This window comes from Rhinatrema bivittatum, chromosome 18 (assembly GCF_901001135.1).
Source record: "Rhinatrema bivittatum chromosome 18, aRhiBiv1.1, whole genome shotgun sequence".
Classification (NCBI taxonomy): domain Eukaryota; kingdom Metazoa; phylum Chordata; class Amphibia; order Gymnophiona; family Rhinatrematidae; genus Rhinatrema; species Rhinatrema bivittatum.
The window spans coordinates 50,358,405-50,383,649 of record NC_042632.1 but is presented as its reverse complement, the minus strand read 5'-3'; the positions used below and the strand labels follow the sequence as shown (position 1 = coordinate 50,383,649).

At 45.0% G+C, this 25,245-nt stretch overlaps 1 protein-coding gene across 2 annotated transcripts in view; it reads right to left on the bottom strand.

Moving 5' to 3' along the window:
• The window catches only part of RAD50 (RAD50 double strand break repair protein), an 87,194-nt gene extending 64,154 nt beyond the window's left edge, over positions 1-23,040 (bottom strand). The window contains exons 1-9 of one of the 2 annotated variants that reach the window (XM_029583355.1): positions 22,884-23,040; positions 12,636-12,824; positions 11,191-11,274; positions 10,053-10,204; positions 8,607-8,792; positions 7,417-7,621; positions 5,133-5,261; positions 4,834-4,999; positions 3,902-4,095 (exon numbers count right to left, since the gene is read on the bottom strand). In XM_029583355.1, coding sequence (XP_029439215.1) covers positions 3,902-4,095; positions 4,834-4,999; positions 5,133-5,261; positions 7,417-7,621; positions 8,607-8,792; positions 10,053-10,204; positions 11,191-11,274; positions 12,636-12,764 — 1,245 coding nt within the window. In that variant the 5' untranslated portion in view covers positions 12,765-12,824; positions 22,884-23,040. Of the gene's footprint in view, positions 1-3,901; positions 4,096-4,833; positions 5,000-5,132; positions 5,262-7,416; positions 7,622-8,606; positions 8,793-10,052; positions 10,205-11,190; positions 11,275-12,635; positions 12,825-22,753; positions 22,770-22,883 lie in introns of those variants that run through there. The other variant, XM_029583356.1, reaches the window with a different exon arrangement.
• Between the last annotated feature and the right edge of the window lie 2,205 nt (positions 23,041-25,245).

The window sequence follows — 25,245 nt, the reverse complement described above, 5'->3', positions numbered from 1 at the left end:
GGCTTCTGCTGTAGCAATTCTGAGAGATGGGTCAAGAGAATGGGCCCATCCACCGTCAGACGTAGAAGGTCCGCAAATCATGGCCAAAGTGGCCACTTGGGTGCCACCAGAATCACCCTGCCCAGATGAAGCTCTATGCGCCGTAGCACCTGACCTATGAGGGGTCATAGTGGGAATACATACAGTAACCAAGTCGAAAACGGTTGAACTAGAGCATCAATGCCCTCTGATCCGACCTCTCTTCTGCGACTAAAAAAATAATCTGTTTTTTAATTTGCTGGAGTTACCATGAGGTCCACTGCTGGACTGCCCCACCTTGCCTGCAGCGAGGCGAAGGTTTCCGCCAACAACTCCCACTCTCCTGGGTCCAGACGCTGTCTGCTGAGGAAGTCTGTCTGTACCTTGTCCACCCCGGCAACATGAGAGGCAGCTATTCTCGCCAGATGTTTCTCCACCCACATGTTTAGTGGCCTCCAGTGCCACATCGCCCTAACGACTGATGTACGCCACTGTCGTTGCATTGTCCGAGAACACTCGCACCAACTTGTCCCGAACGAGAGGAAGAAATGCCAGTAAGTCTCTACACTCTGCCCTGGTTTCCAGCCAACTGACAGACCAGTTCACCTCCTCTGGCGACCACCGACCCTGGGCTGATTTCCCTTGACAAATCACCCCCCAGCCCAAGAGGCTGGCATCCGTGGTCACTAGAACCCTGTCGGGCACTTCCAGATCGGGCCGAAACAGCCACCATGAAAGATTGGACCTGGCATCCTCTGGCAATGGTAAAAGAAGCTGAAATTCTTCCGACAGTGGATTCCAACGGGATAAACAGAGCCCCCTGTAGAGGATGCATGTGAGCAAAAGCCAACAGAACTAATTCCAGCATAGATGCCATGGAAACCAGGACCTGCAAGTAATCCCAGACCCTGGGAAATGACAGGCACAGAAACCCAGGGACCTGACCCTGCAACTTGCTGACTCCTCCGCAGTCAGAAACTCTTTCCCTATCCGAGTATCGAAGCATAATTCCGACTGGGCCGGCTTCAAATGACTGTCACCCAGCCCAACGACTTCAGAAACTGCAGTACCCACTGGACTGAGTGACCACACTTCACCTCCTACTTCACCCATATCAGCCAATCGTCCAGGTACAGATGCACCTGGACACCTTCCTTCCTGAGTGCCGCCGCCACTACCACCATCACCTTTGTGAATGTGCACAGCGCCGTTGTCAACCCAAAGGGAAGAGCTCGAAACTGGAAATGTTCTCCCAGAACCATGAACCTCAGGAATCTTTGGAGCTTGGCCCAAATGGGGATACAAAGATAAGCTTCTGATAAGTCCAATGACGCCAGAAACTCCCCTTAGCACATCATCGTGCACAACATCTGCTTTCGGAACCGTGGCACCCGGAGGGCAGTATTGAGTTGCTGCAGATCAAGAATGGGTCGAAAAGTCCCCTCCTTTTTTGGCACCACAAAGTATACAGAGTACCGCCCCTGCCCCCCTCTCCTGAGGGCTTACCGGTACAATGGCGTGCAGGAGTTGTAACCACACCACCTCTCACTTGCGCTGGGAGACTTAAAAAGGCATCCGTGAGCATACGAGAAAATTCTAAGGCGTAGCCGTATCTTATCACCTCCAGGACCTACCGGTCCAACGTGATTCTGGTCCACTCCTTGTAAAAAAAAAAAAAAAAAAAAAGGGGACAGCCTCCCTCCAACAGCCTCCGGGGAGGAGCGGACCAACATGCCTTCATTGCCCCATCTTGTTTCTGCCACCCCCTTGAGAACCACCATCCCTCGGGGATCTGCACTGACTCTGAAAGGGCCTCTGTCTGCCAGAACTCTGCTTCTGCGCTGCTGGACCAGGGTTCCTGCCTGCACGAAACCTCCGCGCCTCCCAAAAATGAGCTCACGACGGAAAAGGCTTCTTAGGGGCCTTTCTGTCCTCAGGCAACTTATTACCCTTCGACTCCCCCAACTACTTCATGAGCAGTTCTAGGTCTTCCCCAAAGAGTAGCTTCCCTTGAAAGGGAGATTCGACAGCAAGGCTTTAGACCACATGTCCACTGACCAATTTCACAGCCACAGGAGCCTCTGTGCCGCTACTGCAGAAACCGTACTCCTGGAAGAAGTGCTGATCATGTCATAAAGAGCCGTCCCTGACCGCTTGCCATGTCCCAGCATAAGCAGGCTCTCTGCATTAAACTTCTGCACACCACCGCATGAAGACTCAAAGCTGAAACCTCAACAGCCTCTTGAGCAGAATCTCCAGCTTCTGATCCTGGGCATCCTTTAGAGCTGCCAAACTCATTACCAGGATAATCGTCTGTTTGGTAACCGCAGACAAAGCTGCATCCACCTTGAGTATTCGCCATGACTCCAAGGTCTGCTCCGGCAAGGGACATAACTTCACCATAGCCCTCGCTACTTTGAGGCCTGCCTCGGGAGACTCCCATTGCACCAGCTTCTTCACCATCTTTGGCAACGGAAAAGCCTTAGGGGGATCCCGTAATCCCTCCAGGACTGGGTTCACTCTCTCATTGTCAGAGTCCTCATGGGTAACTTTAATCCCCAGTTCTCCAACACCTGAGGAAATCAGTAGACCCAGTACCTCCCTCCAGAACAGATGGACCAACCGCAGGTCAACACCTTCCACAATCGCACCGCATCCTGGTCCTGCACTGGATCTCCCAATATATCCACTGGGTCCTTGACCGGATCCTGCATCGGATCCCCCCCTGGCACCAACAGGGTCTCTATCTGGATCACCGGAGCCCCCTGCATCTGATCAGGATCATCCGTCCCCTCCAACGAATCCTCTTCCACCCACAGCTCATCCTAGTCCCAGGGCACGCAGGATCTCTCCTGTCTCCACAGGCCTCTGATCCCTAGCTTTTTGACCACCCGGGAATTCCTGGGTAATGGTCTCGTGGACTCTACACCCTTCTTGGCTTAATAAGCCTTATGGAGGAGAAGAACAAAATCTGTGGAAAATTCTTCCGGATCAGAGGAGGAAGAGTCTTGACCGGCGACTCCCTGAGTGTCTCCCCTTCCCCTGCCACCAGCAGGGTGCTGTTCAGCAGCAAAAGGCATGGGAGGGGAGTCCCAAGGCTCCGAAGCAGCAGCCTGACTCCCTGCACGTGCTGACAAGATGGCTGCCAGCTTCTCAGACACCCCCCCCTCCCCCGGGATCTCCAGAGCTGTCCCAGCAGCCATAGTGCTCTTGCTGCCCCCGGCAAGACATAGCCCCAGCTAAGTGAAAAGAAACAGAAATACTTCCCTGCTACTGGAGGCCGAGTGTTGAAGGAGCCAGGGACACAGAGGGAGTGAAGGGCCCAGAGGGGGTGAGGGAACCAGGACCCCTGGCTATCAACCCCCCCCCCCCCCTGCCAAGACAGGACAGGGGTCACCAACCCCCAGCTCGCCCTGCTCCACCCGAGGGATGGACTTCGAAGGAACCCAACACCTCTGGGAGCCAAAACTCCTTACTCTTTTTTTTCCCCCCTAACTCTAGAGTGCAGGCTTGCAATTCTACCATCTGCTGGAGACAGAGAAATACTGAGGACAGCAGGTGGCACTCTCGGTTAGGTAGCAATGCCTCAAAGTTTTGTTCTCTGCCTCCATCTGCTGGTAAGGATGCATAAACCCACTTGTCTGGACTGATCCAGGGTACGAACAGGAACTTGTGAGTTATCCGTCTAAACGGCTTTTGAATATTGACTTCATTGTGTCATTCTAATAAACATTATAATGCACTATGATCCAAGTACACGAAGCACTTTTTCCTAGATATAAAAAAAAAACCAAACAAACCCCAGAAGAAAATTAACAAACTAAGAAAATCATAACTAAATCAAACTAAGAACTGTGCAAATGTTAAGAAGAGAAAAGCTTACTGTCAGCTGATTTGCAGCTTCCTCTTCCTTCTCCTGCCGTTCCTTCACCAGCTCGTGAAAACTCTGCACTAGTCTTTCGCTGAAAGGGGCTCGTTCATAGCCATCAAGTTCCAGCTGTGTCGCCAGCGCCTGGATTAAGGAATTGCATTTCTTGATGTTCTGCTGGTGGCGATCCGCTTGCAGCTGGAGACGCCCTGAACAACGCGGGAGAGGGCAGGTGAGATGAGCGACAGGGAAGCCCAAACACAACAACTCTTAAAACCCCAACTTATTATTTCAGTTTTTGAACCAAAAAAAGCACAGGACAGTCAATATGAGAAATCTAATAATTGCTGCATTATGTTAGGAGAATTTGCCATGTATAGGGAGAAAGCCCTATACATAACGATCCCCACTTAACAAAAAAAATACAGTTCCCTCTGCGATTAACTCTGAGCCAAGAAAAGAGCTGTGGCCCTGAAAACCGGTCAGGAAGCTCAGAGGACAAAGACCCTCCATTATGTGGGTGTGTACAGCACTGTGTACGCCTGGTTCAAGTTCTCATTAGTCCCATGCTGCATGTGACTCAAATTTTTGACACAGAATGAAACATCTAGGTATGATCAAAAAGTATCAGAAGTTATAAGGTGCTGACAGCCATAATCTGGAATCTCATGCCTGCAGTGTGCTATCAATAGAATTATAAAGGGCCTATAACTTCTGATATTTTTTGAACATACATACATTTCTTGTTCTCTGCCAAGAATTTGAGTTGCATACAGCATGGGATTATATGAGAACTGAACCATTTGACTGAAAAGAAAAATTATTTTTTTTTTTGCACCTTTCCATTTGGACAGATTGTACAAGATTGTATAAGCTTGCTCACTTATTTTGTAGTATACAAATGAAAACAATAGCAGCAATAATATGACCAGAAAAGCTACAAATACCTTGCTCCACCAGGAGATCGGCTTTCTCCCGATTGAGTCTCTGGTAGTCCCGGTTGGACGAGTCGAGCTCCCGCTGGTTCTCCGTTAACCTCCTCTCCTTCTCCCGCACCGTCCGCTGGTGGTTTTGGTACATCTCACTGAGCCGCTCATCTGTCCCCTGAAACACCTGGACAGTAGGAAAATAAAAAGCAGTGACATGGCCTAAGCCACGGGGCAACCGTGCCCCCCTTCCCCGTTCCATAGCCTCCTCCACCCTACTTATATTACTTAAGCCCACGGCTGAAATTAAGCCAACCAACCTTCTCCATTTTTTCTTCCAGATCACGGTTATCCTTCTCCATCAGCTTCTTCCTGCTCTCCAGGGCTTTTATTTCATTGTCCAACCTCATCACTTTGCAAAGATTCTGGTCAATGTCTGCCAGACGAGCCTGTAAAAATGAATCCATGTGACACAAAGATATTCTGGCCACAAACCTCTTACATCTGAACATAGGGCCCAAAGCACCCGCTCTTCCAACCAGATCACGGAGCCGCTGACCCTTAATTACCAACAAAAAGTCAACATGCTGAAACTGCAGCCACAACGCAGTACAGAATTAAATTCCAGGCCTTCAATTACGTCAGTAAAAAAAAAAAAAAAAAGTGTTGTGAATTAATTCTGTGCACCTACTGGCTGCACTGATTTGCGATGTTTTCACAGACCTCGGCAGGAAAACTGCTTAACAGCTTCACAGAAACCAGAAGAGCCCAAAATTCAATGCAATGGTTAAAAGACACACCAGCAAAGCGATGGGAGCCCATCTCAGGATGGCTGTGGGTTTGGACTGAATAAGGTTTTTACTGTTCTTTCACTTTTTCCACAAAATCGTGGCTTCATGTCAAGTTTTGGGTTATTTCCTCATTTAGCCTGCTATTATTATGCCATATGATTTATTTTTAACCAGCAGTGGTGGGGCAGTATGCAGTATCTTCTCGGAGCGCATGAGAAATGCAGCTCCAGATACTATGTCAGTGATGCATGCTCACACACACACACACGCATGCAACAGGTTACAGCAGTACAGAAGAGAGACAGAGCATTTAATCTTGCCTTGGTAGCAACAGAGCAATTAGTTACAGAAGTGCTCAGAAAATAAGCTAAAAGCAAGGTGAAGCTTGCAAAGATGAAAGAAGTGGTTTTGCCAAGAAACATGATAAATCAGTGATAAAGAGAAATCATACAACAGACTCATGTGGCATGCTGAGATGTATTTTTAGCGCTTTTCAACTCATCTAAAGAAGCACTTAGGGACTGGTTCAATTTGTCTGTCCTCCTGTAGGCATGAGAATGTCCTCATAAATTCACTGATTTGGGTTCAAACTTTGCTTGGGGATGGGGAGGGAGGAAAACAGAGCACAGGCCTAACACCTGCTCTGTTGAAAATTATCTCGGTCCGAAAACGGCGAGATCACTTTCTAAAGGGAGAAAGTTAAAAAGCACTAGAAAGTCCCGGCACAAACATGGCTTCACTTAGATTTCACTGAATTTTCAGTAAGCATAACAGATCACGGTAACTGCATTTATATATATGCGTGCAGAATAGCAACAGCACAGCCGACCTCTCTCAGGGCGAAGCACATGAATATCCAATACAGCCCTCCCCTCCCCCATCATCTAGGAGCATTAACTTAAATGATATGCTTGCTGCTAGATCTTACACGATTAAATTTCCGAGCTTCGTCAATATGGACTAAAATTAGCCAGCCCGACAAAGAATCCCCCTGTGCATATTCAACATATTTTAAAAATGGTGACGGACAGAGAAAAAATGTGGAATCTATTTTAAAGTTATGTTCTATGTCACCTGGATTTTCTTTCCCACACAATCAGAGCAACCATAAGATGAATTTTCCCCAAACATCTCCAGCAAAGCGAGTTTGCGATGAATGAAAGGCTGCAAATCTCCCCCCCCCAGTCAAACTTTTTTTTAAGATCAAGAGGTAGTGCTAGGGTTCTAAGTATTTTATTTATTTAACATTATACCGGGATTCATGTAAGAATTTACATATCATCTCGGTTTACATTGTAACTGGAAAAAAAACAACAAGCATGTTGGGGTTTTTTTACCCACATAGAGGGGTCGGAGTTTGACGAGAATAGACTCGCGCTCTCAAACTATTCCAAAATGTCCCTTCGATTTCCATTGCACTCCAAGGGCTTGTGGGATATTGTGAAGCATCCTGGCACAACACTGAATGATCGCCAAGAGAGACCCCTTTACAACGTCCCTCCAGCTGCAGTACTGCAGGCTCTGCTCTCACAAGCCTTGCCACACGGGTATTGCACCTAAAAACAGGACTAACTGTGAAAACAGGCACAGGGCTTGCAGGAAGCTTAATGCACTCGGCTTCCACTGCACATCTATTTCTGTTTACTCGCTAGAACTGCAGCTCAAAGAGAGACCCACGATACACGGGGCCCATTATTCACCCAGGGACTTCAACTTGAAACTACAGGTGGAAACTAAATAAAAGATAAGTCAACAAGATCTCCTTAACTAACAAAAATCGCATTTAAAGTAAATGAGAAACAAACAAGGTAACCTTTAGAGGATCGAGCTGTTTTTCAATCGACCTGGCGTTGTCTTTGGAAGCAGCCAGCTGATCTTCCTTGCCACTGAGCTGCTCCTGGATTTCCTGGGCTTTGGCTCGGTTCTGTTTCAGGTACTTGAGCTCTGTCTGGCACTCTCTGACTCTCTGGCCTTGCTTCTGCCGCACCTGACGCAGGGTTTCCAGAGCTTTAATGTACCTAGAGAGAAAAACAGAAGATAGCGCTGTCACAACAGAGAAGAGAAGTCAACTGCGGCTGTCGCGCCTAAGGTCCTCAATTTTCCTTAGAGAGGAAAGGGGGTGGGGGGTGGGGAAGGTTCTTTAATTCTTGTTTTTAAAAATCTTTTTTATTTCCATTTCCATGATCTGTGGTCATGTGGCATTATGGGATAACCACTTGGTAATACTATGCAATGCTGCCCAGTAGGTTTTACAAGATTATTCGCCTTCTGATGCAAATACCATCAAAAGAACACAAATTTTCGAGCTAGCCTGTGCAAGGCCATGTGGGAAATCTGGGTTTAACCCTTGAGCTCGGCTTCCACTCCTAGATTAGCCAAGACTGGGGATACGGTGTAGGTGGCATTCACAGCCCCCGCCCCGGAGAAAGAGAATCCCAGTCACTGCATAGTGATGATATCTGAACTCAGTTGGGAATGAGATACTGCGATGATGGAGCCAGAAAGGAGGGAAGGAGAAGATTAAAAACGGGGTAAAATATCTGGGTAGCTGTGAATGAAGGCTCACGTCACCGTACCACAGTACAGAATGGTTCTGACTGAGCTGGATGTTCAAAGGAGGAAATTACCAGTCCAGAACAAAAAAGGAAAAACAAAACACAAAATGCAAAAGAAAAAAATCAGCAAAAATGTTTAAAATTACGTCCATGGTAATTTTGGTAAGAAATGAGACAGCAAGGCACACAGCTGGGATGTAATATATGGAGACAGTCTTTTCAGACATTGGCGCTCCTCCTGATGCACTATGGTATCTGCAGTGCTAATTGCACACGGAAGCAGGACTACAAATATCACAAGGCACTGGGATGGAAGCTTAGAAAAACAAAACCCAGAACAGGCCAAACAATGGCATCTCGCCAGGAATCGGATCGCGTCTCTCTGCAAAGAGTGACGGGCACAGCCGCAGCATTTGCCCCGGCCTGCCTTTCGGAAACAAAAACCCACCTCGTAGCTGAAAAGATTTCGTCAAACTTTATCTTCAGCTGCCTTCCCTCGCTCAAGGGCCAGTTGGAATCCTCTTGATGGCAGAAGATGACGTTATTGAGCACGGCCGTGGAGACGCCGAGGGAGCTGATCATTTCCCGGTCCAATTCCGCGCACTTGGTGCTCAGACTCACCTTCTCCCCATGCCTGCACGACAGAGACACAAAAAAAAGACGCCCTCAGCGCACCATTCATTTCTTTCGACAAATATTTACGTAATACATCTGCAGCCGCTTTAAAAATTTTTTTATTTTTTTTTAATGAAGGTTACTGCACACGGGGGGGGGGGGGGGGGGGTCTTTTCCATGAGCGAGGGATGATTCGTTCCCTGAGGAACCTGTGACATGAAATCTTACCTGACGGCGTCTCTAAAGCAGAGGGATCTTCTCTGAAACAGTCTCGCGCTGCAACAGCAAAAGATCGGAAGCCACTGGCTGGATTTTAAGAGGGAATCCCCCCCCCGGGGGAGGGGGAGTTTCTCTCCGAAAATGTGCTGGCAGGCCATCTCTAAATTGCCCCAGCAATAGCTTTCATATTTCTGTTGGATCTCAGTTAGAAAGTGCCAGCCAATAAAAAAAAAACCAAAAAACCAAACTCCGAGGCAAGCAACGGCAGCGGCTGAGGCACGCAACTGGGAATCCAAGACTTTTCAGCAGTCGGTGCTCGCAGTATCCGAAGACACGCCGAGGTGAATTTTCAAAAGAGTTAAGGCATGGAAAAGCAACGTACCATCACACAGCAATTTGCAAAAGCACGCTTAATGCAGGTAAAACCTATGGACAGGTTCACTGGCATATACGCAAAATTATTTCACCTCCCGCTTTCATTGATGATTTTTTTTTTTTTTTAATTTTATTGCTAAGTGGAGAGACCCCCCCCCCCCCGCGCCCCCTCCCACTTGTAAATCCGTGAAATTTGATTATTTCCACCGCATGTGGGTACCCATGCTGGTGGCTGCCCGAGTTAATCCAAAATACAAACACAGCATGGGCACTTTGCGCGATCCTTCAGGGAGGAGGAGATTAAACATAAACTGTGTGGCCACGGGGTCAGAGCTGGTCACCTTCTGCTCTGCAAAATTGTAAAAACAAATAAATAAATAAATAGAAGGGCCTGATTTCCAAAAGCATTCACAAACTTAAAACTGGGTTTTACAGGGGTAAAGGTAATTTACCCGTGTAAGTGGGCTTTTGAAAATTGCTACGCTCATCTAACCACTGCTTGCAAAACAAAATATAAAGGGAGAAAGACAGGGTGATTCTAGATCTCTCCAGCCTATATGTTTTCGCTTTAAACTAAATGATGGTTTCTTGGTAGACACAAATCAGTTTCAGCTCACTTTTTTTTTTTTTTTTTTTTAAATGCGCAGTTAAATACCCAGGCCCCAATGTCTCAGGAGAAGCTTACTTTACTCTGGTGATCACGCCTTCCAAGGTTTTAAACTCCGTTTTCTTGCCCTTCTGGGTACAGATCATGGATCTCTGGACCGCTACAACTTCGCCATTAACATCTCGGAACTGCAGGCGGATCTGAGCTCTAACATCCGTCTCATGGGCAACCTGCATGAATGATAAAATAGCCTGGCTCAGAAGTCTCTAATAGGAGCTTTCCTGAGCAGGGTTTTAAAAGGCGGCGGCTTCTTTTTATGGTGGGGTAACCTCAGGCTTCTAAACACAAGTTTTATCCTCTAAAAACTTGTGGGCCCCCATAAAGCCCAAAACATGCTGTAGAAAATTTGATCTTGGTTTTATTTTTGCAAATTTCTTTTTCCTAATGAGTTTCCTGCTTATGAGAAGAGCTGGACTGAGAACACTGAAATTTATATATCCCCCATAATTACACTGCGCCAATTAACTGCAGTGCCATAATACAGCATATCACCAGGTACCTAAACATCCTTTTTTATAGCCACAAAAGTTACCCAGTCTTCTCCCGGAAGAAATGTAGTCTCCAAAGCTAATTAATCACCAGCCCTTGTACTGGGAATGCAGACTTTCAAACCAGTTAGTGTCAGCTAAGAGCATAGAGGAGATCATTTACTCAAGTCACAAACGACGGCAAGTTACTCAGATTCAACCTCTCACAGGTTGGAACAGGCCCTCCTGACCGATTCTGACATTGGTCATATGATAGCTTTAATGACAAGAATCTGACTGATGTGCCAAAACCCAGGTTCATGCAGGGTGAATGGAGGCCGTGGGGAATCCTGGTTACAGCTGCACGACACAAGGCTCCCTGACTGGAACTGGCCCGTGCTCTCCCTCCCCTCCACATGCCGGGGAGCCACTGTCCCTTCCCGCTCACGATCTACTCGGGGTATGCAGCTCTGGAAGGGCTCAGACGTGTCAGACGTGTAAAGACCCAAACTTTAATCAATAAATATGGCCAAAAAACCCCCAAAACCCTACATAACAGAATATGCCACAGAAATACTGCTTTAATCAAAGCAATGCTGGAAAAGGAAAAACGTGCCCTGCAGGAAACCCTCGGTCCTAACTTCTGTGATGCGTTTGGGATATTTTGCTGAGCTCAGTTACCAGAGTACCTTTGGATCATGAACAAATGTGTTTCCTTTGGTGCCCGGTGGGAAATTTCCCATGGTGACGTACTTCAAACACTCAATAATGGTCTGGGGAGTGAAAGGGAAACAAAATGAAGCAGACATTAACTTGAAGCAAGCAAGATGCCATTTGATGCAGAATCCGCGAGCTGCCCCCGGGGCGTCGGTCATACCCAGTAAACATGCTGAGCACTCTGGCACGCGTGGAGCAGATCTGCCCCCCACCCCCACAGTAATAACGTGTAAATTTTCAAATCATGCAGAATGCTTTGCTCAGGTGCCTAAATTCAGGCGGCTTTTCGGATGAAACTGGGGTCCATTCAGCTGAAAAATTCTCTTACACTCAGACACCTAAAATGAAGGCCTGCAATTCATTTGCCAAGATTTAGGTAGTTAAGTCAGGTGCCCCGGGTCTGAAAAATCTGTGCTAGGCACCCATCTCTTTCCCCTCCCCCACCCTGCCACTTTTTAGGGACCTAAATTTACGGGCTCAAGCACGGTCTATTTTCAAAAGGGACCGATTAAAGCACCTAATTTCCTAAGGCTGTCTAAACCCTTTGAAAATGAATTGCATAGTATAGGAAGGCAAATAAAGACCAAAAGCCCATCTGCTCTACCCCGATTAAGACGCCTCCTCTCTGGTTTTCTACCACTTTGGGTTGATGAGCACAAACGCTCCCCTCTGCTTAGACCAACACCAGCACTACACCCCCCCCCCCTCACAACTGTCCTAAGCATCTCTCTTTCTTTCATATCTCCTACCCATTACCTGCCCCCAGCAGCTCTTCCCCACTCTGCTCTGCACATCCACAAGCATTTTTAAATTCCATCTCGCCTCTGTAACCATTACCTCTGCCAGCAGGTCGCGCCAGGGATCAACCACCCTCTCAGCACAGAAATATAGTCTCCTGTTTCCTCTACACCTTTCTCAGCCAGAGACGATCTAGCCGGGTCATGACGAGTCAAGCTGCTGATCCACAAAGAGCAGCAACTTTCAAACTCCCCGCCCGGGATTACTGCCCTTCCAAAGGGAAGGCACAGACGTACTTCCCCCCTTTCAGACCTGCCCCACACGTAGAAAGTTACCCCCTGGATTTCTCATCCGCTTTCTGCGCCAGAGAAATTGAAATGGAAAATGATGCAGCTAGAAAAAACGCAGCCTGCGTGCACGACTTCCCCGCCCACGCCTCCTCATGATCCGGCTAAAAGCGCGCTGCACTGTGCAAGAACGCGAGTACTCGTAACCAGACTGAGGGAGGGAGGATCAGTTTCAGAAAGGCAATGCACCTGGGTGAATGGCTTCGAAAATTATCCTCACAGAGCATTAAAAGCCTGCAACGACTGAGCGAGGCAATAAAGAATATCCTCAGTGATTGTTAATTTTTTCCTAAATAAACACAGAAATGCTCTTTCATGGCAAAAGGATTTACCGTTTTTCCAGCACCATTTGGCCCCACTAAAATGGTCAAGGGGGTGAAGAACGTAATAATTTGCTTGTGTTTGTCTTCTACTCCAAAACTCCTCACTCCGAGGATGCTCATCTTGTCAATCTTGGACATCTTTGCGGAATATTTCTCTTCACTTCCGAGGTGCCAAAAAACATTCAGATTTAATTTGTCCTAGAATACAAATACGGTTATAATCTAAATCAACAATCTAGCCAAAGTTTAGACAAATGCTAGCATATTGAACATTTATTTTAAACAACGGCATTCCGATGATCCACGATTCTCAGCGGATCACAATACACACACACGATAAAATAATCGATATACATACCATCGACAAAAACACACAGAAAGAAACAATTAATGAACATACGACAGCCGAGACAGCACATTAAGGTAAAACATCATAATAAACAAAAATTAAGCTCGCAATGCAAGGTGGCTAAATACATAGGGGTAGATTTTAAGACACGGAGCGGCCTCGGAGGGAACTTCCCTACCCCCCCCAGCCCTAAGCTAAATCCCCCCCCCGCCAAATAAATTCTCCTACGCGCGATCCCCCACCACAGCAGCAAATGGCCGCTGTGCCGGGAGCCTCTGACCCCGCCCCCTCCTCTTTTTGAAAGCCCTGGGTCTTAAGACGCGTCCTGGGGCTTTACGTGCGTCGCTGGGCCTCTTTAAAATAGGCCCGGCGCGCGTAGGTACATTTGCGCGCGTAACGTTTTGAAAATCCGGCCCATACCAGTTCCTAGGCCTTATTAACCCAGGAAAGCCTGGGTGAAAAGAAAGGGCTCTGGAGCTGCTTCTGGAACGCAGGCCTTTCTCAGATCTCATTGTCTTGGATAAATCATTCCATAAATTTGGACCAGCCAAAGAGCCTTTTTTTTTTAGAGAACTTGTTTTGAGGTGGGAATATCTAACGTGAGCCGAGAAGAAGAGCGCAAGCGGTGAAGGGGGATTTATTGTTGAATGGGCTTTAAAGACCACGGCAAGAACTTTGAACTTTACTCCCCAGGCGAACTGGGAGCCAGGATAAGAAGAATACGATCATGCGGAGAGGAGCCAGAAATCAGCCCAGACGCAGAACTTGGGATTAATTGCAGAGCCCGAGGATGGGAGCCGAGCAAACCCAAGAACAAAATGTTACAGTAATTAGGGGAAAATAAAATGAGGGACTGGGTCACAATGTGGAATTCATGATGGCCTAAAACAGGCTTCAAGGAACAGAGTCCAGAGTTCGAAGTAAACTTGACTGCTCTGCGGGCAAACAGACAAGAGATGAGTCAACTATGACCCCCCCCCCCACCCCCATATATTACGAGCACTTAAGTTGAATGGGAACGGAAAATCCATCAGCCTGGACATTTGCAGGGATATTCGGCTCAGCCATGTGAGATAAACACACAATTTCACTTTTCCTTAAATTGAGAGAAAGCTTGCCATATAACACCAGTCCTTAATCTTGCTCAAGCAGACAGAAAGACAAAATCAAAAAGAGATGGTAATGAGAAGAACAAATTGAATGCCATTTGCATATACTTTAAAAAGAACACCCAGCTTGGAAAGATCTGCACAAAAAGGAACAAGGTAAATATTGAAAAGGAGAAAGTGAAGATCCTTGGGGACACCTGTAGTTAAACAGTGAAAGTTGGATGAAGAATTGCCAGTCATTACATAATAAGACTGATTAGAGAGAAAAGAGGAAAACCAGGAAAGAACAGTAAAAGTGATGCCCAGTGCCGCGGGCTACTACCTGGAAATAATTTTTAAAAAAGCGGGGAGTAGCTTGCTTATTACGGCGGTTACTACCCCAAACCAAATAAGCCTGATACTTCACTTTCAATGCATATAAAGCATAGCTCTCTGCTTCAAGAGCAGGGAAGAAAGGCTGACACTTCACTTTCAATGCATAGCCAGCATGGCTCTCTGCTTCAACGGCAGGGGGGAATGTAGAAAGGTGGATCTATATACAGGCAACAACCAACAAGGACTGAATTACATAGTCTGGGTAAACAGATAAGCATGGGTGTAGCTTGCTTACTGCGGTGGTTAATACCCCTAACTAATTAAGCTATTTCACTTAGATGCAGTTCCAACACTGCTCTCTACATTAATGACGGGGGTGGAAGGGAAATAGAACCAAATAGGTTACTAAGGGCCAAGAGTAACAGACAAGTATGAGGAAAAAAAAAAGTGCAAAAGCTTGCTGGGCAGACTAGATGGGCCATTTGGTCTTCTTCTGCCGTCGTTTCTATAGGATACTGTAATTAAGGGTGTCAAAAGCTGAAGATATATCGAACAGGATCAGGAGAAATTGAGAACCAGAGTCAAAACTGAAATGAATGGTGTCAAAAAACAGAAACCAGAAGAGTTTCAGTACTGTGACACAACTTGAATCCAAACTGAACTGTCAAGAAGTTGTTGGTTTCCAAAAGAACAACAACTGTAAACAACGTTTTCAGTTATCTTAGACAATATAAGCAACAAGGAAATGGGCCGGAAATCCTTCTTTTCCTGGAAGCACTGAATACACATTGTGCTGAAAACTCACTGCAAAATTCTTTTCTGAAATTGCTTCTGTGACTTAAGCTAAAAAAAGTCCCAGTTCTGTGGTCCTTGACATTATAATAATTTAGAAAGGGACTTTTGTGCAAAAAAAGTCTCTTCCATGCAGAAATGATTTTTTACAAAATTGTTTGCCTGACATACAGGTAAACTTATGCATGTATGTTCACATGTAAGGCTACCCACTCTGAGCCGAGGCATTTCTGGGGATGGAATTCAGAAGGGGTTTGGACTTACATGCATATTTTTGGATTTTCAGAACTGTGTGTGTAAATCTTCAGGAAAATTTTGTGTACACCAAATAGCAGGTATAACTTTTATGTGTGGTAGAGTTGATGGAATAATATTCAAAGCGGATTTATGCACGAAAGTCAGCTTTCGAAACAGCATATAACTCTAGTCCTGTGTGATCAACACTGGTTGCCAGTTCTCTATGGATCAATTTTAAATAGTTTGTCTGACATTTCAGGCAATACATGCATTAGGTCCTGCCTATCTGACAGCTCAGCTATCTCGCTGCTCTCCCAGATGCTCTTCACTGGCAGCTTTGTTAAATTTGCCATCTCTATGCTCCACACAACTATCTGTAATCCATCAAACATTTTTTTGCTATGTGGCCTCATCAGCTGAGATTAGGTTATGTTCTATCTGCAATTTTGTAAAATTGCAAAGACGAGGTTACTCCTGTGAATTGCTGTATTTAGGTGGTTTGTAGCTACACAATAGTTTTTATCAGGTCCTATGTATTTTTTTATGTTGCTACTGTGTTTTATTCTTGAGTTTTTGTCTTATTTTTTGCTGGTTTTACTTACATCTCTTTGTAATATTTGTCATCTGCCAAGAGGAACAGGTGAATTTCAGTGTGCAGATTATAAATGTAATACAATTAAATGAATAAAATAATGGCAGCATTAGTTATTCAGGATGTTTCAAAATTACCCTCTCAGGGGCCGAAGTAATAAGACCACATAAAAAAAACAGCACTAAATTTTAACATTTCAGGTGTAATAAGGAAATGAGAAGCAAAGCACACAATAGTTTAAATTGCGCACTAAGGGGTTGATTTTAAAAGGCGCACGGTTCTCGGTGCGCACAAATAGACGCGCTGATTTTATAACATGCGTGCGTCGCCACGTGCACGTTATAAAATACGACATCTGCACGCGCAGCCATGCGCATGTTATAAAATACGACATCTGCTGAACAATTAAAAATGTTTCTAGATTCCCGAATGAGAATGCTTCCTTCCTCTTCTCCTCAAGTAAGCCCCATAACTCAGGCATAAAAGAAGAAATTAGATTGGAGTTTAGCCACCGAGAATTTATGGTTCAAAAACTATTTTCTTTAATAGCTCCTAAGATATAGATGACATTGTTCCTCCCTCTCCACTCCCAGCAAATTGTGGTCTTGGTAAATGATGATGTTTATTTCAGTAAATTGATAAATGTTATGATTAATCTGTTTCTGATTTTCTGTGCAAAGTTTGTACTTTGTATTTATTTTGAAAAAATTGATAAATTAAAAAATATATATGATATCTGCACGCGCAGCCATGTGCATGTTATAAAATACGATATCTGCACGCGCATGTTATAAAATACGGTAGCTGCACGCGCAGCCATGCACATGTTATAAAATACGGTATCTGCACGCGCAGCCATGCACGTTATAAAATACGACATCTGCACGCGCATGTTATAAAATACGGTATCTGCACGTGCAGCCGCGCATGTTATAAAATACGACATCTGCACGCGCATGTTATAAAATACGATATCTGCACACGCAGCCGCGCATGTTATAAAATACGATATCTGCACGCGCATGTTATAAAATACGATATCTGCACACGCAGCCGCGCATGTTATAAAATACGATATCTGCACGCGCATGTTATAAAATACGATATCTGCACACGCAGCCGCGCATGTTATAAAATACGATATCTGCACGCGCATGTTATAAAATACGATATCTGCACGCGCATGTTATAAAATACGATAGCTGCACTCGCAGCCATGCGCATGTTATAAAATACGATAGCTGCACGCGCAGCCATGCGCATGTTATAAAATACGATAGCTGCACGCGCAGCCATGCGCATGTTATAAAATACATCTGCACGCGCATGTTATAAAATACGGTAGCTGCACGCGCATGTTATAAAATACGATATCTGCACGCGCAGCCATGCGCATGTTATAAAATACGATAGCTGCACGCGCAGCCATGCGCATGTTATAAAATACGGTAGCTGCACGCGCATGTTATAAAATACGGTAGCTGCACGCGCAGCCATGCGCATGTTATAAAATACGATAGCTGCACGCGCAGCCACGCGCATGTTATAAAATACGGTAGCTGCACGAGCAGCCATGCACGTTATAAAATACAATATCTGCACGCGCAGCCATGCACGTTATAAAATACGACATCTGCACGCGCATGTTATAAAATACGATATCTGCACACGCATGTTATAAAATACGATAGCTGCACGCGCAGCCATGCGCATGTTATAAAATACATCTGCACGCGCATGTTATAAAATACGATATCTGCACGCGCATGTTATAAAATACGATAGCTGCACGCGCAGCCATGCGCATGTTATAAAATACATCTGCACGCGCATGTTATAAAATACGATATCTGCACGCGCATGTTATAAAATACGATAGCTGCACTCGCAGCCATGCGCATGTTATAAAATACATCTGCACGCGCATGTTATAAAATACGATATCTGCACGCGCAGCCATGCGCATGTTATAAAATACGATATCTGCACGCGCAGCCATGCGCATGTTATAAAATACGGTAGCTGCACGCGCAGCCATGCGCATGTTATAAAATACGGTAGCTGCACGCGCAGCCATGCGCATGTTATAAAATACGGTATCTGCACGCGCAGCCATGCGCATGTTATAAAATACGGTATCTGCACGCGCAGCCATGCGCATGTTATAAAATACGGTATCTGCACGCGCAGCCATGCGCATGTTATAAAATACGGTATCTGCACGCGCAGCCATGCGCATGTTATAAAATACGGTAGCTGCACGCGCAGCCATGCGCATGTTATAAAATACGGTAGCTGCACGAGCAGCCATGCACGTTATAAAATACAATATCTGCACGTGCAGCCATGCACGTTATAAAATACGACATCTGCACGCGCATGTTATAAAATACGATATCTGCACACGCAGCCGCGCATGTTATAAAATACGATATCTGCACGCTCATGTTATAAAATACGATATCTGCACGCGCAGCCATGCGCATGTTATAAAATACGATAGCTGCACGCGCAGCCATGCGCATGTTATAAAATACGATAGCTGCACGTGCAGCCATGCGCATGTTATAAAATACATCTGCACGCGCATGTTATAAAATACGGTAGCTGCACGCGCATGTTATAAAATACGATATCTGCACGCGCAGCCATGCGCATGTTATAAAATACGGTAGCTGCACGCGCAGCCATGCGCATGTTATAAAATACGGTAGCTGCACGAGCAGCCATGCACGTTATAAAATACAATATCTGCACGCGCAGCCATGCACATGTTATAAAATACGGTATCTGCACGCGCAGCCATGCACATGTTATAAAATACGGTATCTGCACGCGCAGCCATGCACGTTATAAAATACAATATCTGCACGCGCAGCCATGTGCATGTTATAAAATATCTGCATGCGCATGTTATAAAATAAGGTATCTGCATGCGTGTGGCCACGCGCATGTTATAAAATACAATATCCGTGTGTGCATGTGCGGGTGCCTCCCTCTTCCCCGACCCCTACACCTACCCTTCCTATCCCCAATTTTTTTGTTTTTGTGCTTACTGCTCCTCCGGAACAGAGGTAAACTCTGCATGCTGTCCCAGCTCGCCCCCCACCCTTTCTTCTGGCCCGGCAATTGTGCGCGTATAGGGGGGTTACACGCGTGGCCGGGCCCTTTCGAAGCCGGCCCCACGCATAATCCCTGATTTTTACAAGCACAGGGCTTTTAAAATTCTCTGAAGTAAAAAAAATAAAAAATAAAAAAAATGTGCTTACAGAAGTGAAAATAGATTTACTTTCATTTTAATATGAGGCCCAGTGGCAATTTCTCTCACTCCCAACTCCACCTGTTAAAAGGTCCACGGAGGAGCTGATCCCCCTTCCTCCTACCCATTAAAAAAAAAATAGCACCTGGGCTCCTAATTCCCTCCCCCAAATCTCCAAAGTTGAAATCTGTGAACCACCCCACCCCTGTATCTCCAAAAGTTGCAGGAAACACCAGTAGGGGATCTTACCTCCTCCTGTGGGCTGCACCGGCATTTAATATTCATTTATTCACTTCGCATTCCCTTCCCCGATGGCTGTGATGTCAGTGGAAAGGAGGGATCGCCCCCTCAGCCGGCTATTTCTTTTTAACTTGGGTGGGAATGGGAAGGAGAGGGTTCACCCACTTAGCTTCAGCAATTTTTTTTTTTTTTTACTTGGGTGAGTGTGGGATGGGAAGGAGGCGGGGGGGGGGGGGCGCAGGGGATCATGGTCCACTCTGTCCTGGATTGTTTGGTTTTTTGTTTTTTTTTTTTTAGCAAGGGGGTCCTTACTCCAGGGATCTCCAACTTGGGGAGTAATAGCAAGTTAAAACTTCCCTTTGGGATTGAAGCAAAGTTTCAGCATTAGAGATGAATCAATTTCAGCGCTAAACTGGAAGTAAAAGAGTGCACTCATTTTTAACACACTTTCTGGGTCTGGAACCAACTCCACATGTAGGTCACTAGCCTGCAAAGTGTGCTAAAGTTAGCACACCCCTTTACTTCCTGTTTAGCGCACGCTTCTTGTGTGCTAAAAAACTTACTACATCAAAAGTATAGGTGATGCACCAAAAAAAAAAAAAAAGTGCGCCAAATCCGAAGCAATCAGCTGCACTAAGGCTTATTACATCAGCCCTTAAATGCAGTAATTGATATATGAGACTTCACGCTAAAAATAACAAGGTGATTTGTGAGCCTTTCGTGATGCCCTACTTCCTTCTTTGGTATAGAAATTTGCACATGGATATGACAACTTTTGTTATGAGAATTTCTGTGTAGTCAGTACATTACTAAATGTTAGAGACTTTTTCCATATAGGAAATTAGGCAAGAAGTCAGATGATAACCACAGGCACAAACCAATGGCAATGACACACAAGAGAGGCACAAACACCACCACAGGAAGAAGTCATGGCATAAAGTGGTATAGAAAGGGGCAAGACAAAATCTGGAGAATAACAAGGCCTTTGAAACATATGTAAAAATAAGGGAAAACTATTACACTGCAATGAATATGTAATGTATGGAGGAGATTTCACATTCAGCTAATACAATAAAGATCAAGAAATAAAACAGGATATGTGTTTTTAAAAGCAATAACAAAATCCATAGGGTGAGAAGAAAATACATAAGCAAGCATAGAAGCAAAGGTAGAGATGATACCGTCAACAAAAAAAAAATATTTCCAAGGATCTTCTCTACAATGCCGGTATATAAATTCTAAATACAATATTAAATCATCTCATATATTTAATCAAAAACAAACAAAGGTAAGCTATCGGAAAACTGTGCAATGCAAAAAAGCTGCATATCTATATAAGAACATCAGAACATGCCATGCTGGGTCAGACCAAGGGTCCATCAAGCCCAGCATCCTGTTTCCAACAGAGGCCAATCCAGGCCACAAGAACCTGGCAATTACAAATCTCCCAGTGTTCAAGTTGCCTTGCCCAATCCTCCAGAACTAAGGAGTCCATACAGACCGAGATCATGAATTACAGCAATACTTCGCCGAGAGAAGAAAAATCACTGTGAAGCTCTGGGAAAAGAGTAAATCCTTAAACTACATGGTGAGGATTACGTGAGCTTCCTTTTTTTCCCCCCTAGAACCCAAAACATGAAACCGGCAGATTTAAAACTAGAAAGGGAAATGGAAACCCCTGTGTGGGGAGAGACTGCAGAAACGGCCCAATTCACCTGGGTCTTCAGGGGGAAGTGCAGAAGAGAGAATATGATCTGATATTCTGTTTTCTTGTAAAGGTGATCATAGGTTTTTCTGCAATGCAGGACAGTGTTTGTAAATAATTGCTTATTAGTTTCATAGCATTATCCTCTTGTTTTAGTATTATATGAAAAGGTAAATAACCATCCTTTGTTTACCAACTCCACCCCACTCATAACTTTAAACATTTCAATCACATCTCCTCAACCCTCTCTTTTCCAAGCTGAAGAGCCCTAGCCTCAAAGAGAATCATTCCATCCCCTTTATCATTTTTTGTTGCCCTCCTCTGCACCTGTTCCAGGTTTTTTCCCGCTATGTCTTTTTTGAGATGGGAGCAACCACAACTGCACACAATACAGAAGCAATATGATACTTTCTGTATTATTCTCCATTGCTTTTTAGCTTGCTTTTTTTTTTTTTCAATATATTGTTCACAACGATTCCAAGGTCTTATTTTCTAGGTGGTGCCTCCTAACATTATTCAAGCTCCTTCTCTGAAACTGTATGTGGGCAAAATAGCTTTACAGATTCAGAGGCTGAGCACAAGAACAGTTTGAAGGATGCAGACGATAGCACGTTGTATGAAATGGCATCGTGTTTATGCTATCGACCACATTGCTCTTAGGTGGCAGTGGAAAGATATGATTACAAAAAAAAAATCTACTAAAACTAGAAGATAGGTGGAACTTTTATTTCAAAATATTGGAACAAAAAACCTTGAATAGAGAAATGGACTTTTCTTTTTAGAAAGAAATAAAGACAGTTCATAACAAGGCTCCAGCTTCTAATGGCCGCTTTGAAGGGTCACAACAGGCAGAATATAAAAATACAAATTATTAAATTTTGATTAACCTAATTCCATTTTAAGATCAAAGCAGCTTACAACTGTAATGTTGGACCTGCTAACATTTACTCAAAACAGAATTAGGTTTTCTGCTATTTAATCTCCTCTAGATGGAAGTGTAGCGATTCTCCCAGTTAAGGCAACATCTCAAAGTGAAATGACTCTCCGCGCTAGCCAAAAACGATTTCGCATCTTTTGAGTCTTATCTGGCCGCCTTCCCTGAAATATGCTAAATAGCATGTAAACTCTAATGCACCTTGATTGCAGGCAATAATTTGTGCTTGTAAGATTTAGGGGAAGCGGCAAGGTCAAAGCATGCCCTCTGCCTCCCGCAGTCGTGGGCTGCAGGAAGCTCCCAGAAGCGCCTCGTAAAATGCAGTCAGTTTTTTTGTTTTTAATGCAGCACCAGACCCCGAGCACTTTAGCAAAACAAGCAACAATGAAAGGTGCACAGAGCAACGGGAAAAGTGAACAAGAAGCGCCTGCCTGCTGCATGGCGCAGCGCTAGCTCGTGACTTTGCAGCCTCGGGATTTGCGGGAAAGGGGAAGCAAACTTTGCAGCTCAGTTCTCGCCTATCGCGATTGTCACGCCTTAAACCCCGGCTCTGGCCGTTTCCCCCCCCTCCCTGTAACGCAATGCACACTCATACCCTGAAACAGCTGCAGCCTCCCCCTGGCACCGTTCACCCTTTACGGTCCTTCGCGGTGCAGGGTTACGAAGAGCAGCAAACAAATAGACACCCCCCCCCCCCCCCCGGGATAAATCTCCCTAAAACTTACGGAGGGCGCAGCGCCACAGAAACCGAAAGCGCATCCACTTCCGGCCGGGGGAAACCCGCGCGCGCAAGACGCAGACGCCGTCTCCCTGACGCCACAGGCTCACGTGACCGCCTGGGCGCAGTGAGGGTGCGCGGGCAGAGGGCGGGAGCGTGACCGCCTTCCTGGGGCGTCTCGAGACAGGCGCGAGCTGCTGATTGCTGCACCAGCCGGGAAAAGTTGGGGTGGGTGTGGCCTTTCCTTAGCGCGTTGCAACTGATTCCTGTTATTTCATTTTCTGCGCTGCAATGGAAACTTGAACTGGGTTGTTGTGCTTGCGCTAGGAATACAGTTTCGCTCCCACTGTAACCGTCTCAGGCTGATATTTTTTAAAAGGGCCTGGTGGGGGGGGGGGGGGGTGTCTAGTGAGGCCCTGTCTCCCACTACTCCTACATACCTTGAAGTGGCCGAAATTTAAAAAAAGAAATTAGCTTCCCTGTCAACTCTATCCCAGTGCCAAACCCCAACCTCTTTGTGTAGAAAAAAATGACTCCCCAAATTCCCTAAACCCCCCCCCCCCCCCCCTTACTCTCTTCCCAGCTGGACTCAGTGGAGTAGTCAGAACTGATTTTTTTGGGTAGGCCCAAAGTTAGCAATCGTAGGCTGTAGGCTATACGCATATAGGTCAAAACCCTATTAGTTATATGCCAATGGGTTCCTAAGTAGTCTACAACAGCCCTTGTGCATCATGAGTGAAACTTTAGAATGTTTTAACTTATTTCAAGCACTTACCAACATTAAAAATTCATTATTAATCTGTATTTTATTTTGTATTTATTGCAGTTTTTAAATACATAAGATCTGATAAAAAGTAAAAAAAAACATAAACAGATCCAATCAATCATGTAATAAAACAAATATCAATGTATTCTTTCACAAATTCTCTTTCCAGAAGGGCCAAGATCACCTAATTACAGTAAAACAGCAATAATCATAAGAGTGGGTGCAGAGCAAAACTATGACAGTTCACATTACAACCCAACATGAAAAAAAAACCTATACAAATTCTGGAGACACCTAAGCCAAAAAAAAGAGCCTCCTTTCATTTAACACCCGTTTGGGCATGCATTTTCGATGCACTCTTATTACCCCTTATACTGTAAAGGGTAATAGCACATCGAAAATACGCTGCCAACCCCCCAAAAACTAATAGCGCTCATCACATGCAAATGCATGTTGATGAGCCTATTAGTTAGTCGCCTGGGATTCTGAAAGTAAAATGTGCAAGCCAAGCTGGGTTAAGTTCTAAACAACCTGGAAAAGTGTACAGAAAAGTGGAAAAACTGCTTTTCCATACACCCTCCGACTTAATATCCTAGCGATATTAAGTCGGAGAACCTAAAATTAAAAAAAAAAATTTTTTTTTTAAATCTGCCCACAGGTCAGCGGGTTACAAAAATGGACACTCAATTTTACCGGCGTACATTTTCCTAACCTGTGGCTGGCAGCAGGTTCAAAAACCAATGCTGGTAAAATAGTGTGTTGGTTGTTGGACCTGCTGACAGCCAGCTCTACCGCTAATAAGGAGACGCTAGGGACGCGCTATTGTCCTTAGCGCCTCCTTATTAGTGCACTGCCTCATTTAAATAGAGCGTGGCTATGCCACTGCCTGGACCCCTTACCACTTACTTTAAATCCCTGGTGGTCTAGTAATGCCCAGGGTCCAGCAGCACCACTTTCAAAATGGCACAAGCTGGTATGGGGCAAAAGTGTATCAGTGGCTGGCTGGCCAGTTTAAGGAAAGAACCCTGGTTATCAGGACATGCATTATTATCCCAGTTCAGCTCATTTAATTACCTGCATTGCACTGGATTTTTAACTTGCAAATAATGTGCAGTATTTGAAATTCCGAGCATTATCTCTGTGGTAATGCATTTACTATGTGCTATTGTAGCTTTAGTAAATGACCCCCTTTTGTTTTTTGGGTGGAAGTTAGATTTAAAACTAAAGAAACAGCTACTGCCTGCATACATCTTAATGGTAGGATACGGAAGTAAAACAGAGTTTGTGTAAAGAAATAATGCATTGGAAATGTGGTGTTACAGAAAATTTCTGAAGATTAAGTACTGAAAAGAATAAGATTAAGTACTGAAAAGAATAAGACCTCTGTTCCACACTCATGACTTTAGAACAATCCTACAATCACTCATCTTCGCAAAGCTGGACTATTGTAACACCATCTTGCTTGGTCTCCCCTCACTACACACCAAACCACTGCAAATGGTTCAAAATGCCTCTGCCCGTATACTCACTAACACCAGGAGAAGAGACCATATAACCCCTATCCTATTGGGCCTCCACTGGCTACCCATCCACTTCAGAATAA